At 36.4% G+C, this 25,802-nt stretch overlaps 2 protein-coding genes across 2 annotated transcripts in view; one reads left to right on the forward strand and one right to left on the reverse strand.

Annotated features, from left to right (window-relative positions):
• Agps (alkylglycerone phosphate synthase) overlaps positions 1–6,704 on the forward strand; it is a 132,800-nt gene extending 126,096 nt beyond the window's left edge. Inside the window, exon 20 of the mRNA XM_046447258.2 lies at positions 2,840–6,704. Within this exon, the coding sequence (XP_046303214.1) occupies positions 2,840–2,961 (122 nt within the window). The 3' untranslated portion in view covers positions 2,962–6,704. The remainder of the gene's footprint in view (positions 1–2,839) is intronic.
• A 7,044-nt stretch (positions 6,705–13,748) lies between these two features.
• On the reverse strand, positions 13,749–16,584 carry Ift70b (intraflagellar transport 70B). The gene has a single exon (XM_046447631.1). The coding sequence runs from the start codon at positions 16,372–16,374 to the stop codon at positions 14,377–14,379; it is 1,998 nt and encodes a 665-aa protein (XP_046303587.1). The 5' UTR covers positions 16,375–16,584; the 3' UTR covers positions 13,749–14,376.
• Positions 16,585–25,802: the final 9,218 nt, after the last annotated feature.

A 25,802-nucleotide genomic window follows, 5' to 3' on the forward strand; every position in this document is an offset into this window, starting at 1 on the left:
CAGGCCTAGAAAGAAGAATGTGCTTTATGTGGTCTGAATGTGCATACTCCTTTTCAATGGATGATAATACCAGGTGTTGAAAGTATTCTTAGGCCATCTCTTACTGTTTTTGCAATTTTTATTCATCATTCTTTCCTCCTGCAATGTGGCACACTATTACATAAAAGAGAAATCATTTCTTCCCTTTCAGAAAATGAACTGTACAAATGTTTAGGCAAGTACTATGTAACACATATGTGTTACATATGTATATATAGTACATCTGTCTGCAGGACAGTATAGCCAGCTAATTTCCGAATGCCTCGCAGTGCAGTCTAAGGGTTGAGCAAAGGGCATTGTTGTCTAGCTGTGGAACATAAATTTTCTGCTTCAGAGTCTTCCTTCTCTGGGATTAGGCCTGTGGAGTTTGTTGTTTTAATCTGAGGTAGCCACAGAAAGTTCTTCTGTAGCCACAAACTGGTTTCAGTAATTGCCTTATAATGCACATTGTTTTTGCTTATACTATGCTTTTTTTTTTTTTTTTTTTTTTTTTGTACAATGTAGTTGACTTAATTTGTTGAACAAAACCAAAGATTTCTAATCCCTTTAATTGTATAAGCCCTGGCTTCTAACCCCATTTCAGTTTCTGTTATCAGTACTAAAAGAAGCTCACAGACCTCTGCCACCAAGGGGTTAAATTCTTTCATCAAGTATGTTTATGAGGGTCCATGTTGGCTGTACTGTCTTTTTTTTCTTTTCTTTTCTTTAAACTTTCTAGTTCACTAATCAAATGTATGTTAGATTGATTATTGTAAAAGTATAAACCATAGAAAATTTGACAAGATAGATGTGTAAATTATCCTTCTGACAGAACTAATGATGCACTCCAAGCACCTTCTGTTTTCCAGCGCTTGGTGAGAGACTTCATTAAATATGCAATGGCTGTTGGGTGGCTTCTCAGATGATGGTTCAGTTCCTTGTGGAATTGCATTATTACTAGAGGTGTAAAACCAGGCAGACAAGCTAGCTGTTGGGCATCCTGCTGAGCTTCTAATGTGCTCCATCTTGTTGGAGCAGTTGTTTGCAGTCTTTTCAGGACAATTACATCTATAACCACAGGACACATTCAGTGAAACTATATTACAGATAACAGTGGTCTGGCATTGACTGCTCTCGCCCCTCTTGAGCTGCTTCAGTGTAGTTAGCTTATAGAAAGTAACACGGTAATCTAATGCCACCTCCAACACTTAGACTAGTTACTTTTTTTTTTTTTAATCTTACAGAGCAAATCTGGAAATAACTGATTTTTAACTTGTTAAATTCTTAAAATCATAGAATATTAGAATTTAATAGACTATAGATTCTAATCCATTTGCAGATGAGAAAACTAAGGCTAATGCATAGTCATGAGTTGTCCCTTAAATAAAAGATCCTGGCAGAAAAATCTCTTACATAGCAGAGATTGTATAAGTAGTAATTTGTAATTTTTGTCTCTCGTTTTAGATATATTTTAAACAAAAGTTTTTATTTTGAATTCAGTTTTTTTTCCCCTGCTGAACCTCATTATCCCCTTTCTTAACACCAGCAATACTCCCTTATTTCTAAAATCTAGGCAAAAACCATGCTATTTATTATTTTGATGACAATTTGATGGTTTCCTGGAGAACTGGACACAGAAGATGGTTTGAGTTGAGCTGAGATGGTATTTAAGGTTTCCAAAAGGCAGATGCTATGATGTATTGCTGCAGCCTGATAAATGGGAGTGCATTTTAGAGTGACAGGCTGAATAGTTTAATGAGAGAAGGTTTCCTATTTCGGTTGGTCAACAAATCACTGTTGATGACTTTGGATCATAATGAACATTTGTGGAAAATGACCATTTGAGTAATGCATGTGTTTGAGAAATACTAACTACAAATAATCCTAACCATAAATTAAGACTTACTTATTTTGCCACAGATAAGTCAGCATATTGCTTTGTTTTTCAGTGCCAAATTAAGTTGACAGTTCAGAATTCTTTTACATATCCTTTCTTATAAAAGTTATATTTAGAAAAGTTTTGTTTTTCATTGAGTGCCTTTTAAAGTATAATTCATGCTGCTAATTATTATGTTACTTCATTCTCAAATTAAATTAGTAAGACTTAGAAACAAAGAATAAGAACATGGTAGTTGATAAAGCAAAAGATTAAGGTTAAAATGGATTAGGCATCTGATTTTTTTCAGTGCCAAAAATATTTCTTAATTAGAAAAAACAATAGGAAGAAAGTAACCATTATTTGGGAACATGCAAATTTATTTAAAAGCCTGTGACAAGAAAATGTAAACAGAAAGCTTCACAGCTAATTTTTTTTTTCCCTATAAGCCTGTTAAAGATTCAGATTTTTTTTTGGAAAAGTCTTTGTGCTCCTTAAAATATTTTAAGGATCTGTACTGTTAGTTTTGCAAAGCTTTGCCAACAAATTCATCCCAATGTGATGTTTTTCTTTAGTTAACTTTATTTTCTCTGAAACTTGGTATGTTTTAGTAGTTAAGATGGGGGTGGGTTCTTTTGTAATGCATGTTTTAATCATCATTTTTATTTGTAAAATGGGCTGTAATCTCAGTCCAAGCTTCCTTCAATCTCCATTTCATAGTTTACAGAGAAAGGAGACACTGTGTAGCACAGACTTCCCCTGGGAATGCATTGAGCTTAATGAGCTTGATAGTCTGGTGGGCTCAATAAATCAAATAAAGCAAAACATTTCTCATTTTTGAATAAAAGCATTTATCAAACAGTGTTTGTTCACTCGTGGTCACAAGATTGATTGGTTCCCAGCATCATAGTGTATATTGAAGCATTTTTGATTTTGTTTTTCCAGTGGGCAAGTTGCGGAAGCAGTGGCTAAAGGAAAGTATCTCCGATGTCGGCTTTGGAATGCTGAAGTCTGTCAAGGAATATGTGGACCCCAGTAATATCTTTGGAAATAGAAACCTTTTATAAATCCATTAGTATCATTATGAAAAATGTCACCTTTTTTTTTTTTTTTTAAGCCTTGAACTATATGGTTATACCAGTAATCAGATACATTATGGACTATATTTTGGCTACATTTGATTGTTGGTTTAACATAAGTTTGCTTTCATTCTGTAGTTTTGTTTCCACATCTATGGATTGACAGATGGTGTTCTTAAATCTCTCTCAGTGTAGGTATATCAGTTTACAGCCAGCTGTTTATAATTTCAAATTTTAGTCAAGCATCACAAGGCTACCAGATACTTCAGAGGAAGATGCTGCCTGCTGTTTTAGATTAATGCTTCCTCTTGAGGAACAAAGGCAGCTTTGGGTATCATCTATTGCTTCTCTGGCCTTTTTTTAAAAAATAAAGAACGTTTTTGGGAAGCAGATATCTAGGAAAAGAGTCCACTGAGGAGTGATACAGGTATATGTTTTCTAAGAACATGTTATACTGTGATAGGACATTAAGGGAGGAAAGAATATAGGCAACCTGTTATTAGGAGGCCTTCAATTCTATAAGGTGCTTGGCCTACAGTTTTCTTTGAAATTAGTATACAGTTGTAATTACTAGTATAGGAATTACTCTGTGAGGGGACACATTTTTGTTCTTGATGTTTCTCTTTCTGCTGAGATATGAGTTTGTATTTGCATCACTGAGATCATTCATAGTATGTTTTGTAAGAAAAGCTGACTTATCCCTCACTTATTCCTGTGAAGGACAGGTTTACTATGAAATGAATGCCTTTATCCACCCTGAGTCCCAGTGTTTCTCCTGTCCCATGCTTGTTGCTGAGCTGCAGAAGCTGCAACAGGAACAGAAGGAAGACTCCTGACCCTAATGTCTCCAGCTGAAAGAGCCCTTTAGCTAAAGAAACAGTCATGATTTAGCATTTGGATTTGAAAGCCTCAACAGTTTCAATGACAAAAATCTTTAATTTTTTAAATTAACCCAAATAGCATGGTAAATTTTCATGTGAAAATAAGTTTCAAATTAGTTTTTAATAATGGTTTAATGCCTTTTTTGAATTACTGGTTTAACCTAAATTTTTTTAAAAACGTATTAATGCATATACCATAATCAGAAGTTTGAAATATCATATTTCTTACGTAATAAAGAAAGCATTAATCACATTTAGCAAACATTTTTACATTTAACCTGGCTATTAAAATGAATGAAATTATTACTTTAAATCACTGTCTGTTTGGTTCATGTTTTACATTTTAAGATGGATTCTTTTCTTACTGCAATACCTAACTTTTGATAATTTTTTAAAACTAATATTTAATCAGATAATATATGTCAAAATGCAGATGATCCTTTGAAAGGACACTCTGTGTAGCAACAACTCCAAACTATTTTGGGGCAGTTTACTATCTTTTTTATCTGAAGTAGCCTTAACCAGAAAAGTGAAAATTTAAATTTGACAAAATGTATTTTTAAGACTTCAAAATGATAATTTTTAACTATTAAAATTGGCCTCAAACTAACAAAATTAAATCTGTAAACAAATCAAAATTAAGTACTAGTGTAATGACAAAAACTAAAACTATGTATTTTTAGAAGCTGCCTCTCTTCATTGGTGATTTATTTTTAATTATAAAATTTCCAGCAAATCTATGCTTAAAACCCTCGATGATTTGAAATAGTTGGACACTTGATGAGGAAATTGCCTCTAGAATGATCATATTCTCAACTTTATAAAATGCATCTATTCATGACAATGATTTCTCTAATTGGTGATCAAAATGTAAAATTTAGTAAGGTACTAATATCTCACTGAAAGTGTATACATGTTTCTGAGCAATTTTAAAAAATAAAACGGATTCACAAGCATATCCATTCCTTTGCATGTGATTGTTCTAGTATTCTTTCCCAGGGAGTTGAGATTTCAACAACCTCACAAATCTGTATTAGATATTAAGAATCTATAAAGGTAACACCTGGAATTGTTGTGGTCACTATTCTACATGAACCTTATGGAAATTAGTGATTTATGTTTTTGTGTTTCTTTCTCCATGTATACAGGCCTTCCCAACCTTAATTTTATAATGGTGACTATATTTTGTAGTTGGAATCATTTCTACAGGGATCATTTTGAAACGCAAGAACGTTCATCAGTACTGTTTCACTCTGATTCAGTAAATCAGAAAGCCTTCACCCAGCTTTGACACACTCATATCTGGGAGGTGCCTGAGTACAGACTTAGTGTCTGGAGCACTGAGTTCATGAATATGCACAGAAACACTTAAACCATACCTCTTATTTTTGAAGTATCTGAAAATGGCTTCATGAAAGTTAAAGCCTGGAGAACATTGTCTATGTGAGGCTTCTTAACTAATTCTGGACAAGTTTATTTAAAATTCTGAAGACCCATAGCCTATTTGGTTTTCTAACTGGGTAACACTGACTTTCTTAAGCTAGTCATGTTTGTAATATTTTGCTTATATTTTGCTGATGTCTTACTTGGTTGGGTTTTCAGTGGTAATGGGAACTTGCTGCTAGTGAGAAATGGAATTGAAGAGACCTAATATGAACAGGTCTCTTATTGGCCCTTAGAGAAACTGTTGCCTTAATGTTTGGTGCAATTTATAGTAGTGCAAAAGTGAATTAGTCTTGAGCTTTTTTATTTTGGGTAAGAATTGTGGAAGTCAGGTGTTAATTGTGCCCAGTATTTACCACAGAAAAGAGGATTGCATTCTTCTGCTTCTGAATAATTAGGAGTTTTCTTCCTAAAAGCGCTTGCATATTGTGGGACTATTACTGTAAAGTTATTTGTGAAGCTGGAAGCCATCTAGTTGACATAGCTGTGTTGATTTGGAAAACAAAAAAATGCAATAAAGGATGAGCTGCCATCAGTGTGCATAATATACCAGATGCAGATGGTTGCAAGGAAACCTTTTTTTTTTTTTTCAGAATATTAGTAACTAAGTCCTAGCTTGCATTTTGACAATGCCTTTCTGCATGTTGGCCTCAGAGATTTTCCCTTGTCATTTTTTCAGAGCTACTTCTTAACTGCAGTCAATCAGAGAAGCTGTGAAGTCCTAAACTGCAGTGTGTTCCCTCAAGTCTTCAAATGGGCTGGGTTTGGTTGAGCTTCTATTCCATATCAATATTAGAACACACTTATTCAATATGGATTGATTCACAAATTGAATGTGGTGGTGCTTGAGGCAGCCAAATGGAATGCTGTGGAAAGCATATCTACATTTTAAGGAACTGAGATAAGAGTAAAGGACAGCTTTAGTAGCTTTTTGTTTATCACTTAAGATTTAGCAACTTTGATTTTAATTAGGGCTTAGCTCATAGTAGGAAAAAAAGCAGAAAGTGTTACAGGTGCCAGTTTAGGATTGAAGAGTTCGCTGTTTCACCTTTGCTTTGAGTTATGGAAGCTTGGCTTTGCCCAAGGCTTCATGTTCCCAAATGAGCCATATGTCAACATATTCATTTAATTCTTACTAGTATCACTTTCCTGAAAAGGAAAGGGGGAAAAAAATGAACTTATACGTTGATGCTGAAATCCAGAAAGTGTGAAAGGTTTACTGAAACTGTTGAAATATACTGACTGATATGAAGGATGTAAGTTACTCAGCTTTCTGTTCCCTAAGCCAAATAGTGTTTGTCTTCAGTGTGAAATTTAACTGTAAAAATTGCTTGTGTAATGTTGAGAGATTATAGAAACGTATTATTAATAAACTGGACTTGGGTCTAAGTTTTTTTTTTCCTCAAAGGGAGTGTCAAGGTGTTATTTGTTCTATTTGCATATGGGTTTTTCTTTCATCTTTAGTCTATCATCTTAATATTTCCACTGATCTGAAAATAGGAAATTAGTTTTTATTGTTTTATTGATGTAGCCTAATCAAGTATAACCTATGACTAAATCTGTTTGGATTACTAACAAACAGTCTGTCATTAGCTAGGTTGTATCAATCTCTAATTATTTTAAAAATCAATGTTAAATTCTTAGGAGGCATTTAGTTTTTTGTAATTATAAAGAATTCCCTTTAAAAACCTTGGAAGAATCTCAAAGAATGAGCTTTCTCTTGCTTTTCTAACTATAGAATTTAATTCCTTAACAAATATCTATCATACTCAAGCCAAAGAGCCATCACTGAATTCAGTTAACTTTAGGTCTGTGAAATTATTTCTTTTTAGGTTCCCAAAGGATACTATTTTATATATTTTTCACACAGGAAAAATAATACATTAAGTATTGCTAGTAAAATTTTTCAGGTGTTCTGAATTCCCATTCTGAGAGAGAGAGAAATCTGGTTTTCATGTAGATTTCTAAGTAACATATATACATGTTTTTAAGGCACCTTATTGTTGGCAGTGTTTTTCATGACCACCTTAAGCACCCCACATGAAACATGTTTTAACTCTTAATTGGATATTCAAAAAGAACATGACATGCTTATACTGGTATAGTTTCTATAAATAGTTATTTACTGAGCTACTTAAATAGTACCCCCTTGTTCACAGTGCCTTTTTGGGATTTCCTCTGCCCCCCCACCCCCATCATGAAATAGCCATTTAAAATGAGAAGAGGACAAGTCTTTAAAGACAGAGGTTATTTATCAGCTCAAGGCTATTCCTCTTTAAAAACATGTCAGGAATTAAGTAGTTGTGCATTAATCTGATAATCCTCTCCATTGTTGGTTTGGCTCATCTAGCATATTTAATTAATTGTATGGTGGACTTGTACCCTCACATACAGATGAGGTACTAATCAGTCAACAGGAATTTTCATCCCTACATTTTCATTCCTACTGTCCCAACCTGGTAGCTCTGAAGTGTGGCTATTCACCCAGCCTTGAGACACTTGCTCTGTGCTTTGGATGTCTGCTCACATGGTCCCTGGGGAGCAGAGCCTGGAAGGGGGAGTGGGGTCTATTCTTTATATTGTGTGTCAGTCCTTTTGTGTGATTTTGCCTTCTGATTAATAAATATTTTTGTTCCTGAACAGTGGTAAATCTTATGAGAATTATGTGTAGGTCATATTAATTTTTGTCCATTTTTGCTAAGCCTGTGAAATACTTTGGCTCTGATACAACTTGAATAAAATCTTATCCTGAGTCTTCCTCCAAGGCAGTGCGTATTCCTGCCAGTACTCTAGTAATCTTTTGGGAATTATGTGTGGGTAAGCACTTGTATGTAAGCCATTTTACTGCTGTAACTAATGCATACAGTTCTTCTCTTTACATTTATAGTCTAAAAGTGGATATGTAGTGGGAAGGGAAGTTCCTGAGAGATTCCAGTATAGCGTTGTCAGTTCATACTGAGCCATGTTGTTTTCCACAAGGGCTCAAAACATAGTCTATGTACTGTGATTTCGGTGTATGTTCAGATTCTCTTTTATTGGTTTCCCTCCAGTGTACTGTTCTATAAGCAAATGCCCATGTGTGGTTTTTTTTTTTTTTAAGATGTGCTGGGAACAAATAAAATAATATCAAAACAGCTTATTGTTACAGAAATTTTTATTTACTTCATACTGATTTCATTTAACCTGTGTTCCTTTTACTTCTACCCACTAATACATTGTCCTGCCTTCTGTAGTCATAAAGAATTGGCCATTTGTTCTGTTGAAGTGTAGTTCTTCAGGTGTTTAAAGACTGATCTCATGGGCCCTCAGACCTTTTCCAGTCAGCGTTTGCTCCTGTCATTTCTCAGACCCTTCACCATCCTAATCTTCTCTACATGTGCCCAGTTTTTAAAGTGAGTTGTGTAGGCCTGAATACAAATATACCAGAGGTTGACCAATGCTTCCCTTATTATAGTCACTAATAAATGCATGTTTGCTGGGCATTGCACTCTCCATGCACACTGAAATTAAATTTAACAGGGTTATTTTCTCTGCATGTGACATTTTATTCACATTTACCTGGAGGTGATTTTTCTAAGGCTCCTTTTCCTGTTACTTTATTTATCCCCACTAAAATTTGTTCTCTTAGTAGGTTTTGCTCCAGATTTTCAGAATCTTAAGATTTTGACCTGTACCCAGAATATTTTCTGTCCCATCCAGCTTTGTATCATTCGTAAAATTGAGACAAATACTGTCTGTATTCTCATCTAAATAGTGGCAGACAACAGGTACTCTATAAGGGATTGCTTGACCCACCATCTGATCTTCCAACCATGAACAAGCATTTAGATTCCATTTGACATACTGTTGTCCACCTCATATTTTTACATTTTGTCCACAAATAGTCTCTTTACTCAGTGAGTCAGTATCTGTTAACCAAATATTAAATACACAATCGTGTTTGCTTAACTTAACATTGTTAGCTGCCAGACTCAAATACGGATAAAGCTTGCTGCCCCAATTTCCTGTGCTACCCAGTCAGGAAAAGACGTGAAGTTTACTTTTGCCTGTGTTTGTCCTCAGGGGCACGTCTTTCCAGAAGACTCATAAACCCGGGGCCTACTATTGGCTGATGGACAAATTCTGAAATCCATCCTTGCACATAATTCAGCCATATCCATTGTACTTCATTGTGCTGGGAAAAAAAAAAAAGTCTGTCTCACCATGAAGCTGTAAAATAGGAAATGATGGGGTTCTAAAGGTTAAGAACAAAGTGGAAACAGCTCTAGACCTTCTGGGTATGCATCATTTTTCTCTGTCCATATACATCACTTTCCCTATTTTGTAAAATGAAAATCTATAAGGTCCCTTCTAACCCTTCTCAGTGATTCCAGTTGAGTCTATGTACTTGTGCTGAACACTGCCCTAAAATTTACTATTAATTATTTAATTTTTAATTTACCCTTCAAATGCCAGACTGTGGAAAGAGGCAATTTTGTTTTCACAGCACTACTGTCAAGGAAGTGGAATTATCCCCTTTTTATTGATGAAAAAAAGTTAAGAAACACCCTTAGTGGTAGAAAGTGACATTGTTGGGTTATGCAGTTGAGTATGACTATACCCTATACCACTGTGCTGCTGGCTGCTTCACTGCAGAGTGCAGGGTAACTATGGTTTGTACAGAATTTCTGATATATATATATATATATATTTGTTTTAGGTAGACACAATATCTTTATTTTTCTGTGGTGCTGAGGATCAAACCCAGTGCCTCATGCATGCTAGGTGAGCACTCTACCACTGAGCCCCAGCCCCAGCCCCAGAATTTCTGCTTTTTAAAGCAGATTATTAGTCATTGTCCTTTATAGAGGGGACGAGTAAGGAAATGCAGTCCCCTACTACCAGGTGAAAGCTGCTTTCTTCAGGAACACATATCACAGAAATAGCAGAAAGTCTTTTGAATCAGTTGCTGTCTTGCTATGTAAATGTTTACTCCACAGTGTCCTGCATGGATGAGTTTATGGGTTTAATATGAAACTCAAGTGCAAGTGCTGCATCTGATGACTTAGTAAATTTGCAGTTTTGACTAATTTTGTACTCTCTGAGCTGCACTTTAAAATGTAACCTATTTCTGTAAGTTAGACATTTTCCAGAGAGGCTGGAAAGTGAAAGAAGTGTTTAAAAAAAAAAAAAAAAAGTTCTGTTATAATCTAAGTTTAAAATCTAATCTAAGTTTAGAATCTGGTGGTTATGGTCAGATTATGTAGTTGGACAACTAAGAACCTGGAGTCATCTGTTCATCAAAAAATGTGCTGTTTGGCTTAACACTAAGGGCATGGCTCAATAAGTAAAAAATACGGAAAACCCAAGTGTAATTTTAGCAGAAGGAGGTCAACACTGGATAAGAGATACTGGGTGTCATGCTAAAGTTAAAAGGCATTGAGCTGCAGGTCACACTGATACCTGGAAGCTACTCAGTGGAGCAGGGAATGCCCTTAGAAAAGCACAGCTCTCAGATGTTTCCAGATTTTCCATGGTCATTAAGGAAGAAAAAAAGGAACCTAAAACAAAAAAATTCTATTTGAAAATGTTGATGTTCACTTGAAATGAAAATTTTGTCTTTGGTGATGTTATTCTTTTAAAGTGAGGTGGTTTAGGCAGCCAGTCTGCTTACCTAGAATTGGACTTCAGCACTGCTCACGCCCTGGGACTCCATTGTGGAAGTAAACCCAGGAGAGGATTTGTGGGGCAGCAGGGTCAGAAAGTTGCTTTCTTAAAACTTCCCATCCAAGTCATTTGCCCTTTCTTATCTCACATTTCCTAATAATTTTATGTCTTTGGAAGTTTAACATATAGCTCTCTAAAAACAAATCACTGTAATGTTGAGCCAAACCTATTATGACTATATATATATATGTATGTATGTATGTATGTGTGTGTGTATATATATATATATATATACACACACACACACACACACACACACACACACCACCTGTATCACACTCCATGCTTCATCACATCCAGAGAGTAAAACTGTCTAATTACAAATGATTCACCTCCTTCTCCATAAAATTCTCCCAGCTCCCAGTGGTCTGCTTCCCAAGACTGGGTTAGAGTTTGCCCAACTTTCATAGATGGTATTAGTGCAGACATCATGCCACAGCTGAGGTCACAAAGAGGAACTGTCATGAAGAATACAAATCCTTTGGCTGGCATATCATGTCATGATCAAAGGATTCTGTTTGTAGGGATGCTGAGGCAGGAGGATTGCAAGTTTTGTGGCCAACCTGGGCAATTTAGTGAGACCCTTTCTCAAAAAATAAAAAGGGCTTGGAATATAATTCATTTATATACTATCCCTGGATTTAATCCTCAGTACCACTAAAAAATGGGGGGAAAAAAAGTTCATTTCTGAGAAAATGGATATAACTACTTATATACAAACACAAGCTCAGATTCTGTATGTGCATGTGTTGAGGTCAGAAAGTTGCTAAGATTATGGAATACTGGTCTTGCATTTGATACCTTCAAAATAGACTACAGATATTATGAAGAAATCTTACAAGGAAAAGCTTTAGCAATACAGGGAAATCTCCCCGTTTGTCAAGAAAAGTGCTTTTGACACTGTTAGGTATGCTCTGGGAGCATAGAACAAAGCTTTTTGTCAGAGCTTTAAAGATGGAGGCTTTAAAATTATATATATATAAATTTATATATTTTATATATACCTTCACCTTACTTTTATTTGGTACTGAGGATCGAATCCAGGGCCTCATGTGTGCCAGGCAAGCGCTCTACCCCTGAGCCACGGCCACAGCCAAAGATGGAGGCTTTTGATCAAATAGCAAACTATGGAGTCATTGTAAAGCCACTTGCCTTTTACTACCAAGAAATAGAGCCAGGGTACTTTGAACATGAATTTAAAAGATATATATCCTGAGACTGGGGATATAGCTCAGTGATAGAACACTTTTCTGGCATGCACAAGGCCCTGGGTTAAAAAAAAAAAAAAGCATCAGATGTATACCCTAAAAATAAAGGACAGTCAATGCCTGGGGAAGTTAAGAATGCTCTCACTCTCCCCAAACTCCTCCAGGCCAGTGAACTTTTTAAATATGGTTCAGGAGACTGTTGTCACTAACAACCATGTGAATCCAGGTAAGTACTTACTTCAGTGGAGAGCCTGGTTAAGGGGAAAAATGACCTTTATTCCTTTAGTCAGTGGTAGCAGCAGTCAGGATTTCCTGATGCATTACTTTCCAGGAAATCCCAACTGCCCAGCAACAAGGGACTAAAAACTTGTTCTGAAAAGCTTTTTATGTTCTGCAAAGTTAAATTAGACATACATGGAAACCACAAACACATAGCACCCGGTTAAATAAATTTTGGCTGAATAAAGGCCAGGCTATTTGCAAAAGGAAATCTGGAAAACATTTGAGTGGCTAACATTACTTATTTTATACTTTTCTCTCTTTAGGAAAAAAAAAAAAAGTGGTTTGGTTTAGAGGAAATAGGAGAAAAAAAAAAAAACCCAGAATTTTACTGTGAGTGAAGAAAATAAGTTCAATTACTTTCCAAATCAAATCTTAAGGAGCTATGTAGACTGAGGCGCTATCATGGAGTGATTGTAGCAACACTTAATACAGAAATTGGTAAACAAAAAATATTTCCCATACATAGAATGGGATGTGAGACACACTGAAGAGGTCATATAAACATTGTTCTCCAAATGTGGAATAAACTATCACTGGTAAGTGATAGTTAAAGTAATTTCTGATCTAATAGATCTGAGTGCCAGCATTTCATGCTACTGGGAAATTATGCTGAACCTACATCTGAGTACGTATGTGACTTATGAGTTTCTCCCCAAAGGGGGAAAAAAAATCTCATTTTGTAGAAATTGATTATGTTGAACAATAAGAAATTGCTAATTTCATAGGTTAAAAACTGTCAAAAGCAGCAATTTCATATGATTTAACCTTTCATTTCTTTTTTTTTTTTTTTCTAAAACAGGTCATTGGAGAAAGGGGTGAGGTGGGGAGAAACAGATAATAAACTTCATTAGGATTCAGAAAATAAAACACCTGATCAGAATCAGTGGGTTCCCAAAGGGAACTTGAAAACACTATTGGGAGTTGTATATTGAAACTAACTATGAATCTACAAAAGGTTTCACAATTGACCTATTCATCAGAGATAGGTGTATAAAAAGTTTTAGGGATGGGTAAGAAGGCAACGTGGGAATAGCATGGAAGATTTGTCCTTATCCAAAACACTACAACATGGAAACAACAGCATATCCTAAATTGTAGACACAAAGGTAGGAATTAAGAACTGAATTCTCAAGAGATGCTCTCAGTCACTGTAAAAGATTAATGAAAACAAAGTTATCATAAAAAATAATAACAGTCTATCTTTTTCATGTATTCAGGTTATTAACAAATGGACCAAAACAAAATCTTGGAAATCGGTTTCTTTTAATGATTTATTGTCTCTGCAACATAGCACCATAATTTGTTAAATGAACAAGATCTGCCACTGAATCTTGCATGTTAAAAAATATATATATAACCTAAGGAATTTTGGTTAACTAAAAAATTTATCTATTTGGAAAACAAAATATCCTAAAAAAGGAAAGATATCCTACACTCTGTAAAAATCTACATCATACATTAACATGAGGGCAAGTTGTGAGAAGACAACAATCTTTGAAATTATTAAAAACCTAGAAGTCCTTACACATTAGCTACTACTCAATTCTGGATTTAGTGACTGGTCCCTAGGTAATGTAATATATATAAGGTTGCCTCAAGATACATAAGAGCACAAGCAATAACAAAAGGAAACAAGTAATAAGTTCTAAAAGACATAACATCCCATATCAGTTTTTAACTTTTGACAATTCTTTCTGGGAAAACAGTTCTTAAGATATTTCATTCTGTGGGGAATTTAAAAATGAAAGTTTATCTAATATTTTTTATAATACTAAAGTGTACAAAGTGCAACATATAACAAATATAAATGCCAAAGGCTAAATATAGAAAAATAGTACAAAATTTATATAACAAAGCTATTCCAACAAAGTCATCATCTATAACTATATATTCCATCCTATAATCTCATAAATCAAAGCTCTTAACTGTCTGGACTCATATGTGACTGTGTTCTTTCCAATATGAATTCTTTCTTCTTCCAAGGGTTGTTCTATAACAGCAGGTATGTTTCTGCCATAAAGTTCACAGTGTTCTAGAAACTGCACACATTCTTGAATAACATTGTCACGAAGCATGATTGTGTGCTTTGACATGTTTTCTAATAAGGACAGGAAGCATCTTTTGGCATAATACCAGGTATCAGTTCCTAGCTTTTTACTGTAAGGTTCCAAGCTTTTGATAACTCGAGAGATACCAAAGTCATAATTTCCTTTGGCACAATAAAGTGTTCCTATCACCAAATTCACAATGCAGAGATGGTAGATTTTCCTGTCTGGGTCATCATAGGACAGCTGCTCTTCCTCCTTTTCAATCTTCCTCATCAGCTCCTCTGCTTCTTCATTTTGACTTGTCATAATATAGGAAACACAGAGGTTAGCTAATACAATAGCACTGACATTCAGGATGTTATCATAGTGCTTCTTGACAATGGGTTCATAGAAACCAATGGCTTCTTTGTATTTGTTCTCCTGCATGAACAGAACATGAGCCACATTCAACTTCCACACATCATGGTCATTACAGAATTCCACAGATTTGCGGAAAATCTTCTCTACCATCAAATAATTTTCAAGATTCCAGTAGATCTTTGCCTGGGCCATCAGCACAGGAATGTATTTCTCAAGGGCTTCATCATATTCATTCACCGCCTTTTTGACAGCTTCTTCATCTCTATTGTGTCTTGCTTCCTGTACTTGTATGGTAAGTTTACGAAGCTGCTCAGTCAGCATCCCTGCTAGGCCATCAAGCTTAATGAAAGCTTCTTCAGGAGCTGTCTGGCAAGTGATCAGGGCATCCAAGAAGTCATAGAGATAGGGTGTGAGGAATTTATAAGTCAAATGGGCATTTTCTGCCAGGACATCTGCTGCCAGGTCAAAATACTCATATTTACAGTAGAGCAGCAAAAGATTGCCAAAAGTCTCTGGGGGGAAGGGGTTCTGTTGGAGCAAAAACTGTAGCTTCTCAAACCCTTCTGTAGGCTTGGCATCCATATTCATGAGTGCCTGGTTGTGCAGGGTCACAGGGTCCAATTCTTCCTCTGTCCTAGGTGGCATGTCAGTGAGAGCTTCCTGGGCTGCCTCATAGTTTCTCAGCTGGTATTCTATGGCTGCCTTAAGGTTGAAGGCTTCCACCAGAGCAGTCTGGTGGAGGACTAAAGTGTTGCCAACACTGCGAACATCAATGCCCTCCGTGGTCATGCCCACACCAAGCTCTGGGTGCTGACGGATACCACGCTCAATAATGTCGGCAATATGCTTCAGAGCCGGGGCATAGTGCCTGTTACTGTAATAGGCCAGTGCCAAGTTGTAGGAAAGGTCAGGCTGGTAGCCTGAAGCCTGCAGGGCCGCAAAGAATTTGGCACAGGCAGCTTCATAGTGTCCCTCCTTGTACAGCAAACAACCCAGGTTGATCTGACCATCAGGCTCATTCTCACTTCCACTCTCTTCTCCCCCTTCCTCACTCAGCAGCTGCTCCACCAGGCTCCTGGCCCCTGGCAGGTCACCCTCACTGTACTTGATAGCAGCTTGCAGGCGGAGGACCCCGCTGTGGTAGGCGGGATTGTCCAGGAGGAGGAAGGCCACCCGCGTGGCCTCTGGATAAAGGCCGGCCTTGTACAGGGCCTGGGCCTGATACAGGCGGTACTGCTCGAGTTCTGGGTGCAGCTGGCCCAGCTGCTCATAGCACTCAGCGGCCAGCGCGAACTCCTGCAGGCGGTAGTAGCAGTAGCCCAGCAGCGACAGGCCGGCGCGGCTCCTGGGGCTCCGCTGCAGCTCTGCACCCAGCAGCTGCACCGCCTCGGCGTAGCGGGAGTCGCGGATGAGCCGGTACACGACGGCGGTGAACTCCCCGTCGGGGATCTGCGTGCTGCTCAGCCCAGCCATAACTGCCAGGATTGCGATGCTTGCTGGTTTCCTAGGCAACCAGACCTCCGGAAACGGAAGTCGATCGGAGGTTTACCCTGCCGCGGAAGGAGCAGGTTAGGAATAAAAAGGAAGCACTGACTGAGTCTCAACTTCTGGTTTCGTTTTGGATGACTCAGGATTGAGTAGTGGCAGGGAGCTGGGCTGGCGAGACGAAATTCTTCAGGCCGTTCAGTGGCGTAAACTCCACTTCCCGGCATGCATCTTTTCAGTCGCGCGGGATCTCGGGGCGTTGCCGCTCTGCATGCTGGGAGGCGTTATTCTGTCTTTATGGGTTAGGTGCTTGGAGGGATGCGGTGTGAACAGCCTTTATTCCTCCTTTAAAATGAAGGTTGTTTATTGTGTTTCTATTATGCCTCCTCGGTCTCGTGTGGTGGAGTAAGGTTTAGGGTCCGAGGTTCCTTGCAATGTTCAGTATTCATCCTGTGAGGCAAAGAAGTGGTTTCATTTTGCGTTTTATTTTTTTTTTTTAATTAGGAACTGGATGGTAAACGAAGGTTATCTTCTTGTAATAGGCCTGGAATCAGAGTAGATTCTTTTTATGTTGCCCTGAGGGCACACTTTCTAAGAACAGATTAGTACAATTAGCAGGAGTCCTTATTTGGTCGTGAGGGGAGGTTGGCCAGAGAAAAAGTCCTGTGCATCTTAACTGGTAGTGAGAGAGAATTGAGTTTTAGATCCAAGCATCATTTCTCACCTCCTTTTTTTTTTTTTTAATGACAAGCATTACTGAGTGAATGTTAGCTGTTAAACCTGGCCATAGCCACTGCTTTGGTGTTCTAACTTTCACTACCAGGTAGAAATGTTGGCAAAAAGCTTGCCTTGGCTTTTTTCAGGGGTAAAAATATGCAATACTAATATGTATACCTTCCCTACACATTGTTCCTTTTCTCTCTTAACTACGTTAGCAGCTTGTGATGTGTAGGTTTGTAAGTGACAGATACTCAGCCTCTACTTTTCATATTTGAAAATATGTTTCTGGATATTATTGAGCCGATTAAAAAGTGGATTTTTTTTTTCCAGCTAGGCCCGGTGGCCTGCAATTTCAGCGACTGGGGAGACTAGGCAGGATCAAAAGTTCTAGGAACATGATAACTTAGGTGACCCTGTTCCAAAATTAATTTTAAATGGTGGCAGGGTGGGGGTAGGGTGGAGAGTTTGTTGGGCATGTAGCTGTATGGTTGAGCATTTCTTGAGTTCCATCTGCATTACCAGTAGGGGCGGGGGAATTTTTTTTTTTTTTTTTCAGTTAAAATACAATCGCCCACCTCTAATCTCAAATTCTTAGTTTGAAGATCTCTGTGTAGATTTACTAGATTGTACAAGAAATAACTCTTGGTTTTCTTTATTTCTTTGTCATGTATTTGGAATAGATTCCACATTAGTGTCCCAGGTCTATGTTTGTATAATGTCTTTTTAACTTCATAGTGCCCATGATGGAGCAGTGAAAAAGTAGGGACTTAATTATCATATAAAAATACATTGAGGCACTGATAAGCCATGATTTGATTGACTTAGAAACTAGAATTCAAGAGAGCATAAGTACAATTTTTCAGCTATATATTGGAGAAGTACTCAAGACAGCAAATTACAAAACTTGTTTAACCCAGTTGTAAACTGTGTTGTTTTCAAGATACTAATATCATACATATGAAGCACTTCTGCAGGTGACCTGGGGCAGAGTGTAGTCTTCCAAGATAAAGGAATTGAGATTGGCCTTCCTATCACCTGAGGTAAATAGTCCAAGTCAAAGTGACTTCAAAGCAGGTATGTTATCTGCCTCCTCAATTCATTGCTGCCCATAAATCTTTTCTGTATATAAATTTTGGAGCCAATATCAACCATATTGCATGAAATTCTATCCCTTACATGTTAATTATACTATTACATACTAATTTCATACTATTGCATGAAATTCTACTACTTATATACTAATCTTAATAACTACCCTGAATTCTGCAAATTACAGATGGAGAGCCTGTGACTCAGAAAGGTTGAGTAACCTCCCAGGATCATAGAAGTAGATAAGAAGTGGCTGAACCCTGCTGTCTAAAAGCTGTGTTCAGAAGGAAAGAGTAACTGATGAATTAACTTAATCCATGTGTCATGTATGGGCCTATCTTTGAGGGAATATTAGTAACTTGCTCTTTAAAATTGTCATGATTTTTCCATTAAAACAACTGATCTTTGTGCAGCAGAAATTTGAACTTTCTGACCTGAATTGTGTTTGTAAGCAGGTGTTAGGAAGTAATTAGTAGGCAATGGTGTAGATCCTGGTCACCTGTTACAGCTAGAAAGAGACTTCAGCTAGCATCTGAATGGTATATTATAAAGTGGCTAACTTCACACACTTAGGCATTATTTTCCCTTACTGAGAAGTTACCCACAACTGTATTCTTCTGGATAGGATCAGACAAGAAACTGCCTACTACATGCATATCATCAAAAGGCCAGAAGTACCCATCCCAGGAGGATTGACTGTAGCTCTGGACACCACACAAGATCACCAGAGGGACTGGGGTTGTGGTTCAGTGATAGAGCATTCACCTAGCATGTGTGAGACACTGGGTTCAATCCTCAGCATCACATAAAAATAATAATAAATACAGAAAATAACGAGATTGTGTCCACTACAACTAATAATATTTAAAAAAAAAAATCACCAGAGAAAGAAGCTGAGGGAGCCACTAAAACCTTATGCAAAGGCTTTTTCAAACCTGTCCTCCAGCTGTAACTCTTTCCAGTCTTCAATCCAGGGAGATATGTAGGTTGAGAGACACTGGCCAGTGTCACTCAATAATAAGGAAGTAAGGAGTCCTCTTCTTTATACCTGCCTGATTAACATTTACTCCTAGGAAACAATTAATATTTAAAAAGCTCAATATTTTAAAATCCTTATATATTGACTGCTATTTTGGGTAAATTGCTATTAAATCAAGGCAAGATGGCAAAACATGAAAATGGGAAATTGGCTTTTATCTTTTTAGCCTTATTCTGTTTTACAGAGTTATATTTGCATCGTGAAAGCATTTACCTTCAAATGACTTCTTGAAAATGTATGAAAAATAAAAGGATGATCATCTGTCCTGTACATTGCTTTGATCATTACAGAAATCAGTTGGAGTTCTCTTCTAACTGTGAGCCTGGCAGCTGAAATGGGCAGGAGAGAAGCCATTCTGTGTCTTCTTCCTTGTGATGCTACTACAGAGGCCTGGCTTATGAAAAGCAGGACATTTGGTTTAGACAGATGGAGGGTAGGGTCATTTTCAAAATGAAAACGAGTGTACTAATCACACTGGGAAATTGGCACGACCATCACTGCTGCTGTGATAGACTGACTTTTATTTAGTCTCTAATAGGCATTTGGGGAATAGATTGGCTTTTTAGGGGAGATGGAGGAAAGAAGGCCCTTTAATTAACAATAGAAATTCTAGAAAGCAATAAACTAGGTAGGATATTATAAATAATCACAAAGAATCATTTTGTTTGCAACAGAATCTTAAAAGCTGGAGCATATATAAAAAAGTAAGTCTGTAATACCATTCCCAGCAATAAGAAGGCATTTGTGTTAATAAATGATTTAATGCCTTAAAGAAAGGAATTGGGCTTTCAGGAAATGGCTTACGACTCAGGGTGGATTTTGCTGAATAAGGGGAGGCAAATTTACTGTGTAGAATTCCACTGAGGCATAGTGTGGCAGGGCTGAAAAGCATGATATTTGGTTCTGAATTTATTTATGTTTCTGCCTGCCAAAATGTGACATGACTAAATTTCATGTATTCTATTTGGCAGTCTCTTTTAAAACTAGTTGCGAGTAATTATTTCTTTTTGTTTTGTAAAGATAACTAGTTATTGTTGTTGGTTTCATTGCTTATTGATGAATATTTAAACCATAGCTGTGGTCAGATATTTTTCTTAATAAAAGAAAAACTTCTTGCAAAACCGTTTTCTGGTTATTTTGTGTCCCATTCATTTTTGACCATTTTCTTCAGGATGGCCACTTTGGGAGGCTCAGTTTTCTTACTTTCTCTGGAGTCCAGATTGACTTTTTGTCCCTATGCAAACATTAATGATTGTAGGACTGACCCTCCTGCTATAATTCCTCTTATTTTATACTCCCCAGAACGCAAAACAGGGAACAAAAGAATAAATTAAGCTGGGTGCAGTAGTGCATAACTGTAATCCTGGCAACTCAGGAGACTAAGGTAAGAGGATCACAAGTTCAAGGTCAGCCTGGGCAACTTGGTGAAATCCTAAGCAACTTAATGAGACCCTATCTCAAAATAAAAAAATAAAAAAGGCTGGGAATGTAGCTCAGTGGTAAAGCACCCTTGGGTTCAATACCCAGTACCCAAAACAAAAAGAGAATAAATTAGTGCCAAATTTGTAACGTAGTTGACTGATGTTTAGGAGCATATGTTCAGTCTTTCAAGACTTTTTGAAAGGATTCTATACCAGATCACTTGGAAAGATTAGTTAACGTCATTATGAGATTAAATTTTTTCTTGGGTAGTTCCATCTCTGTTAGTATTTTAAATAGTAGTGTAGTTCCTTCTTGAATATACCTTGCTTTTGATCAAGCCATTTCTATTTCTGGGTTTATGGTGTTTTGTCCAAATTAACTTTATACAATGATATGGCCTATAAAAAGGAATTGGCAAAGAAGATACTGTGTGGGTACTGCCATTGAAAATTCATTCCCCAGAGTTGGAGCTTGCTGTGGGAGGCATTGATGGGCTGTTACCCAAATTACTTCATTTGAGCATCTTTCACTGCTTTCATTTTCAAAAGGCAAAAAATATTGAAGTATCACTTTTTCCCCTAAAACTGGTACCATTCACAGCCAGATATATCCTGTATACCTGTTTCTATTTCTGCTATAGAAATAAAATTAAAAATTGATGGAAAAATGTCTTTGAAACCCATGATCAAAAGATAAGATTCCTAAAAGAAAATGTTATCAGCCTCTGAACACATTTTCTGGCTTGAAAAGTTTGCAAACAGTTTTTCCATGGTATGAGTCATCCATGATCCTTTGATGACCAGTCATCCACCTATCTCAAATAACACAGATTTGCATTTGATGTTGCCTAACATGATACAAGTCTTCTCTATAATCCCTGATCAGTGACCATTTGGACAACTGCCTTATTATGTTTTAAATTGTCTTTTTAAGATTAATGCAGTATACACAATTAACTATCCTCAGACCACACCAGTTTAAAGAATGACTAAGAACTGGATGACAGTTGCCATGGTATTTGAGCAGTAATATAGGGGCTGTACTAGTTTTTGAAGCCTTTTCTGTGACAACCTCATGTGCTGTGGAACAGATTCTCAGGGTCGTTGCTGGTAGACTAAGAGACCAAACTAGAAAGCAAGGATGTTATTCAAGCTTCTTGCTCCCTCACTCTCACATTCAACAATCAAGTTCTGATTCTTTTGCCTCTGAAATATCTCCCTATATATTTCTCTTTAATCTCTAACATTACTTCTTTTCAGTGTCTACTACCACTGCTCTGGTGGCTATCCATCTCTTCCTAGACACTGCAACTAGCCTTCTTATTGGAACCTTTCAAAGATTTTGAGGCATTTTATTTCCCTTCTTTGTTCAGGACTTTGCTTTGGGGACCTCATTAAGCCTTTAAATGCACTTAACAATTTCTTTCAAGAAATTATGAGATTTTTATGCAAAATAGAACTCCTGGTGGCTTCTCTTCCTATGCCAGAGTTTCTTCTCTTCCTATGCCAGAGTTTCTGCCAGGTGTGTAGAATGTTATTGCTCACCCCCAAGGACTCTTGCTGCCTTACTGTATGGGAATGGCTTGGGAATGAGAGACTTCAAATGATTTTAGAAGGAATTGTTTCTGAATACAGTATTATAGTGACTTCCTTCTCCTGAAGTGTTTAATAACATTGTTTTGCTTTTTTAAGTATATCAAGTACTTTCCTTGCCTCTGGATCTCGATGCCATGTAAGCATTTTTAGAGACGATTTTTTGTCCTTTTTTTGGCCCAAGCAAATCCTATATACCTGGTCTTCTACTTATAATGAACCTATAAAAACAATAAACAAAAAAATTATCAAGACATGAAAATGTTCTCAGCTAACAGCATACATTTATAAGAGGCTATTTTACTATGAAGCCATCTAATGTTAAATTCCTGTTCTGTCATCACCAACAGAGTAGCCATGGAAAGTTCTTAACCTCTGATAATAATTTTTTTATTGGTAAAACAGGGACAAAAATATTTTCATTAAGGGAGGTCAGTATCACACAAAGCATTAGCCAATAGTAAATACCTATAGCACTTTAATTCTTATTATTTGTTTTCTTTTTTATCATTACCAAGGATTGAACCAAGGGTCTTACACATGTTAGGCAACCATTCTGCATTCTACCACTGAGCTATATCCCCAGACCTTAAGCTTTTATTATTACTTTTATTATAAATGAAGCTATTGAGGTTTTTAAAAATCTCACTAGACAGTTTTAGGCTTAAACAATTATAGGCCAAAATTATTGAGTTAAACATCTTTTATCTAGAAGTAGATGTTCTTCTGGTACTTCAAACATTATGTTCCTAAGAGTGCCTGATAAATTTCAAAATGGAGAAGGGCAATTATCTGGCATAAATTAATGTCTTCACTAAACCTACTTTTCAAAGAATTGAAAGTTCTAAGTTAAATCTTTTTCTAATTCAACAAATTCATGAGTGCCTCCTCCACTGAAGTCATTGTGCATTGTTTCCAATGAGCCTTCAAGAAATTTATAGCCCAGAGGACATACTACAAGTACATAGAAAGTTACAGCCCAGTTAATATATGCAGTGCCTTAAGAGTGATATGAAATGTCACAGAAATTCAGAGTTATAGTAAAAACTACCCCTCTTTTGGCTAGAGTAGTGGTTTGCAACCATATTAGATACTTTATCCCCTCTTCTATAACAAATATTTTCCAAGATACTTTTTATTACATATTTGGAAATAAAACGTATATATAATATCCCACACACATAATTTATTTTCCTTTCTCTTCTGTTTTAAAAGCTTTAAGTGCACAAACTGATTGATCATAATTCTTAGTCATTGACACATTACCTTTATTGGTCTGTTCATAGTCCTCTTCTAGTCTTCTATTAGTCAGGTACAGTCTTAATAGAATAATCACCAGTAAAGCTAAGATGTAGGACCTTTACCATAACCTACTCCGGATATTTTCCCCCAACCATCTTCCTGTCGCCCTTGTTCTGAGTGACCAACCACCCAATTCCATGTTTTCATTGTCTTCCTTTTTAAAAATATAGCTTCATTGTATCTGTATGTTTTTGTTTGTTTTGCTGTGTTGTGGATGGAACCAGGGCCTAGTGCATGCTAGGCAAGAAATTTGCTACTGAGCTACACCCTCATTCCTTTAAAAATTTAATTTTTAAAAATAAGAGACAGGATCTCTCTGGGCTGGTTTTGAACTTGAAATCCTTTTGCTTCAGCCTCATGAGTGGCTGAGACTACAGGAAATACACTGCTCATAGCTATATGAATTTCTTGAACATATTTTCATTTTAGATATTTTAGTTTTATGAAGAGTGTTCATATACCATGTACACTTTTCACTTAATCTTATTCATCCATGTTGTTGCATATGTCATTGTGGTTCACTGGTTTCAACTATTGTTTTATATTCTATTGTGTGGATGTACCAAATTTTACTCACCCCTTTTAAAGGGCATTGCAGTTTAAAATAAGTTTTTGCTGTGTTGGGAATATACAGGGTAGGTATTTGCCCAATCGGATATTAGGATTTATAATGGAACTATGGAAATTAGGACAATATGGTGTTGATCCAGAACTTAAAAAAGTTTACTTTTATGCACATTTTAATATTTGCTTCTTGGTATACACATCTAAGAGCTTTTCTCGTATATACTGCTAAAGTGAGATTGTTGTATTATTACATTATTTGAATGTTTAATGTTAGCATATAAAATCAAAGCACTTTCCACAATAGTTTCCCTAATTTAAATTCCCACCAGTAGTGGATGAGATTCTGTAAATCTGAATCCTTTCCAACACCTGCAATTGTCAGAATTTAGGTTTATTAGCTATATATTCTTTCTCTTCTGTGAAAAGTCTGTTTTTATCTTTTGCTCATTTTTTTATGTTGGGTTGTTAGTATTTTTATTGATTTTAGGAGTTCTTTATATACTTATATGCTGATCCTATATCAATTATATGAATTGTAAGCATCTTCTTCCAGTTTGTAACTTTTCACTTTCTTTAAGTTAGAGTACTTAATTTTAACATAGTCACACTGATTAATTTTTCAGTTAATTCTTTTTATGTCTTATTTTAAAAATTCTACTTTACTCTAAATTGTATTAATTTTTACATTTTTTCTGTATTTAAAATTTTAATCCATCTGGAATTTATTTTTATTTAAAAATAGGTAGAGATTAATTTTAATTTTTTCTAAATTAATAATCATTTTTTCATAGCTCCATTTGTTGAATTGTCTTTTAGTATACCTCATTTTGACATACCACACTGTCATATACAGAGTTCCTATGTGCATAGGCCTATTTCTTGCCCTTATATTCTGTCATTCAACTTTATCAAGTTCTGGACCAACAACATATTGTCCTAATTTTCATAGCTCCATGATAAATCCAAATATCTGATTGAGCAAATAACCTATCCTGTGTGTTCCCTTTTCAAAAAGTACAGTAAATTGTTGTATCTCTTTTTGTTTCTTTATTTTTCCTTACATTTCTAATTTTTAAAAATCAAAATAATGTCCCTATTGTAATACAAAGACTAAATAGCTGGGCATTCCTGTAATCCCAGCAACTCAGGAGGCTGAGGCAGGAAGATCCCAAGTATAAGGCCAGCCTGGGCAGCTTAGTGAGACCCTATCTCAAAAATCACAGAGGGCTGGAATGTAGCTCAATGGTAAAGCATCCCTGGGTTCAGTCCCCAGTGCTGAAAAAGATTAAATAAATAAATAAATAAAGTTTAAAAAAACTAAATGAAAGGAAAGTGATTTATAGTCAAAATAGTAGATAGACGGACAGACAGATAGATCGATACCATACACATTTTTTATGGTGTTATCCATTTAGGTTATGGCAACACCATGAAAACATCACAAATATTTAAAATGACCCCAACAAGTAGAGCAGCCCCTATCGAGAACTGACAAGGAAGAGAACTGGAGATGCCATAGGGAAGGGAGCATCTTAGTGGAGCTTTAAAAGACGTGTAGGGTTCAAGCTGGCATATCTGAGAGAACATTTCAGAGAATTTTTTAAAAGCACTGATTATATTCATAGAAAGTTAGGAGTAGGAAATTTGTTGTTTGCGTTTTTCGTTTTGTTTTGGGGGTAGTGGCA

This window comes from Marmota monax, unplaced genomic scaffold, assembly GCF_021218885.2.
Source record: "Marmota monax isolate L192 unplaced genomic scaffold, Marmota_monax_Labrador192_F-V1.1 WCK01_AAM20220418_F8-fsc00007, whole genome shotgun sequence".
NCBI classification, from domain to species: Eukaryota; Metazoa; Chordata; class Mammalia; order Rodentia; family Sciuridae; genus Marmota; species Marmota monax.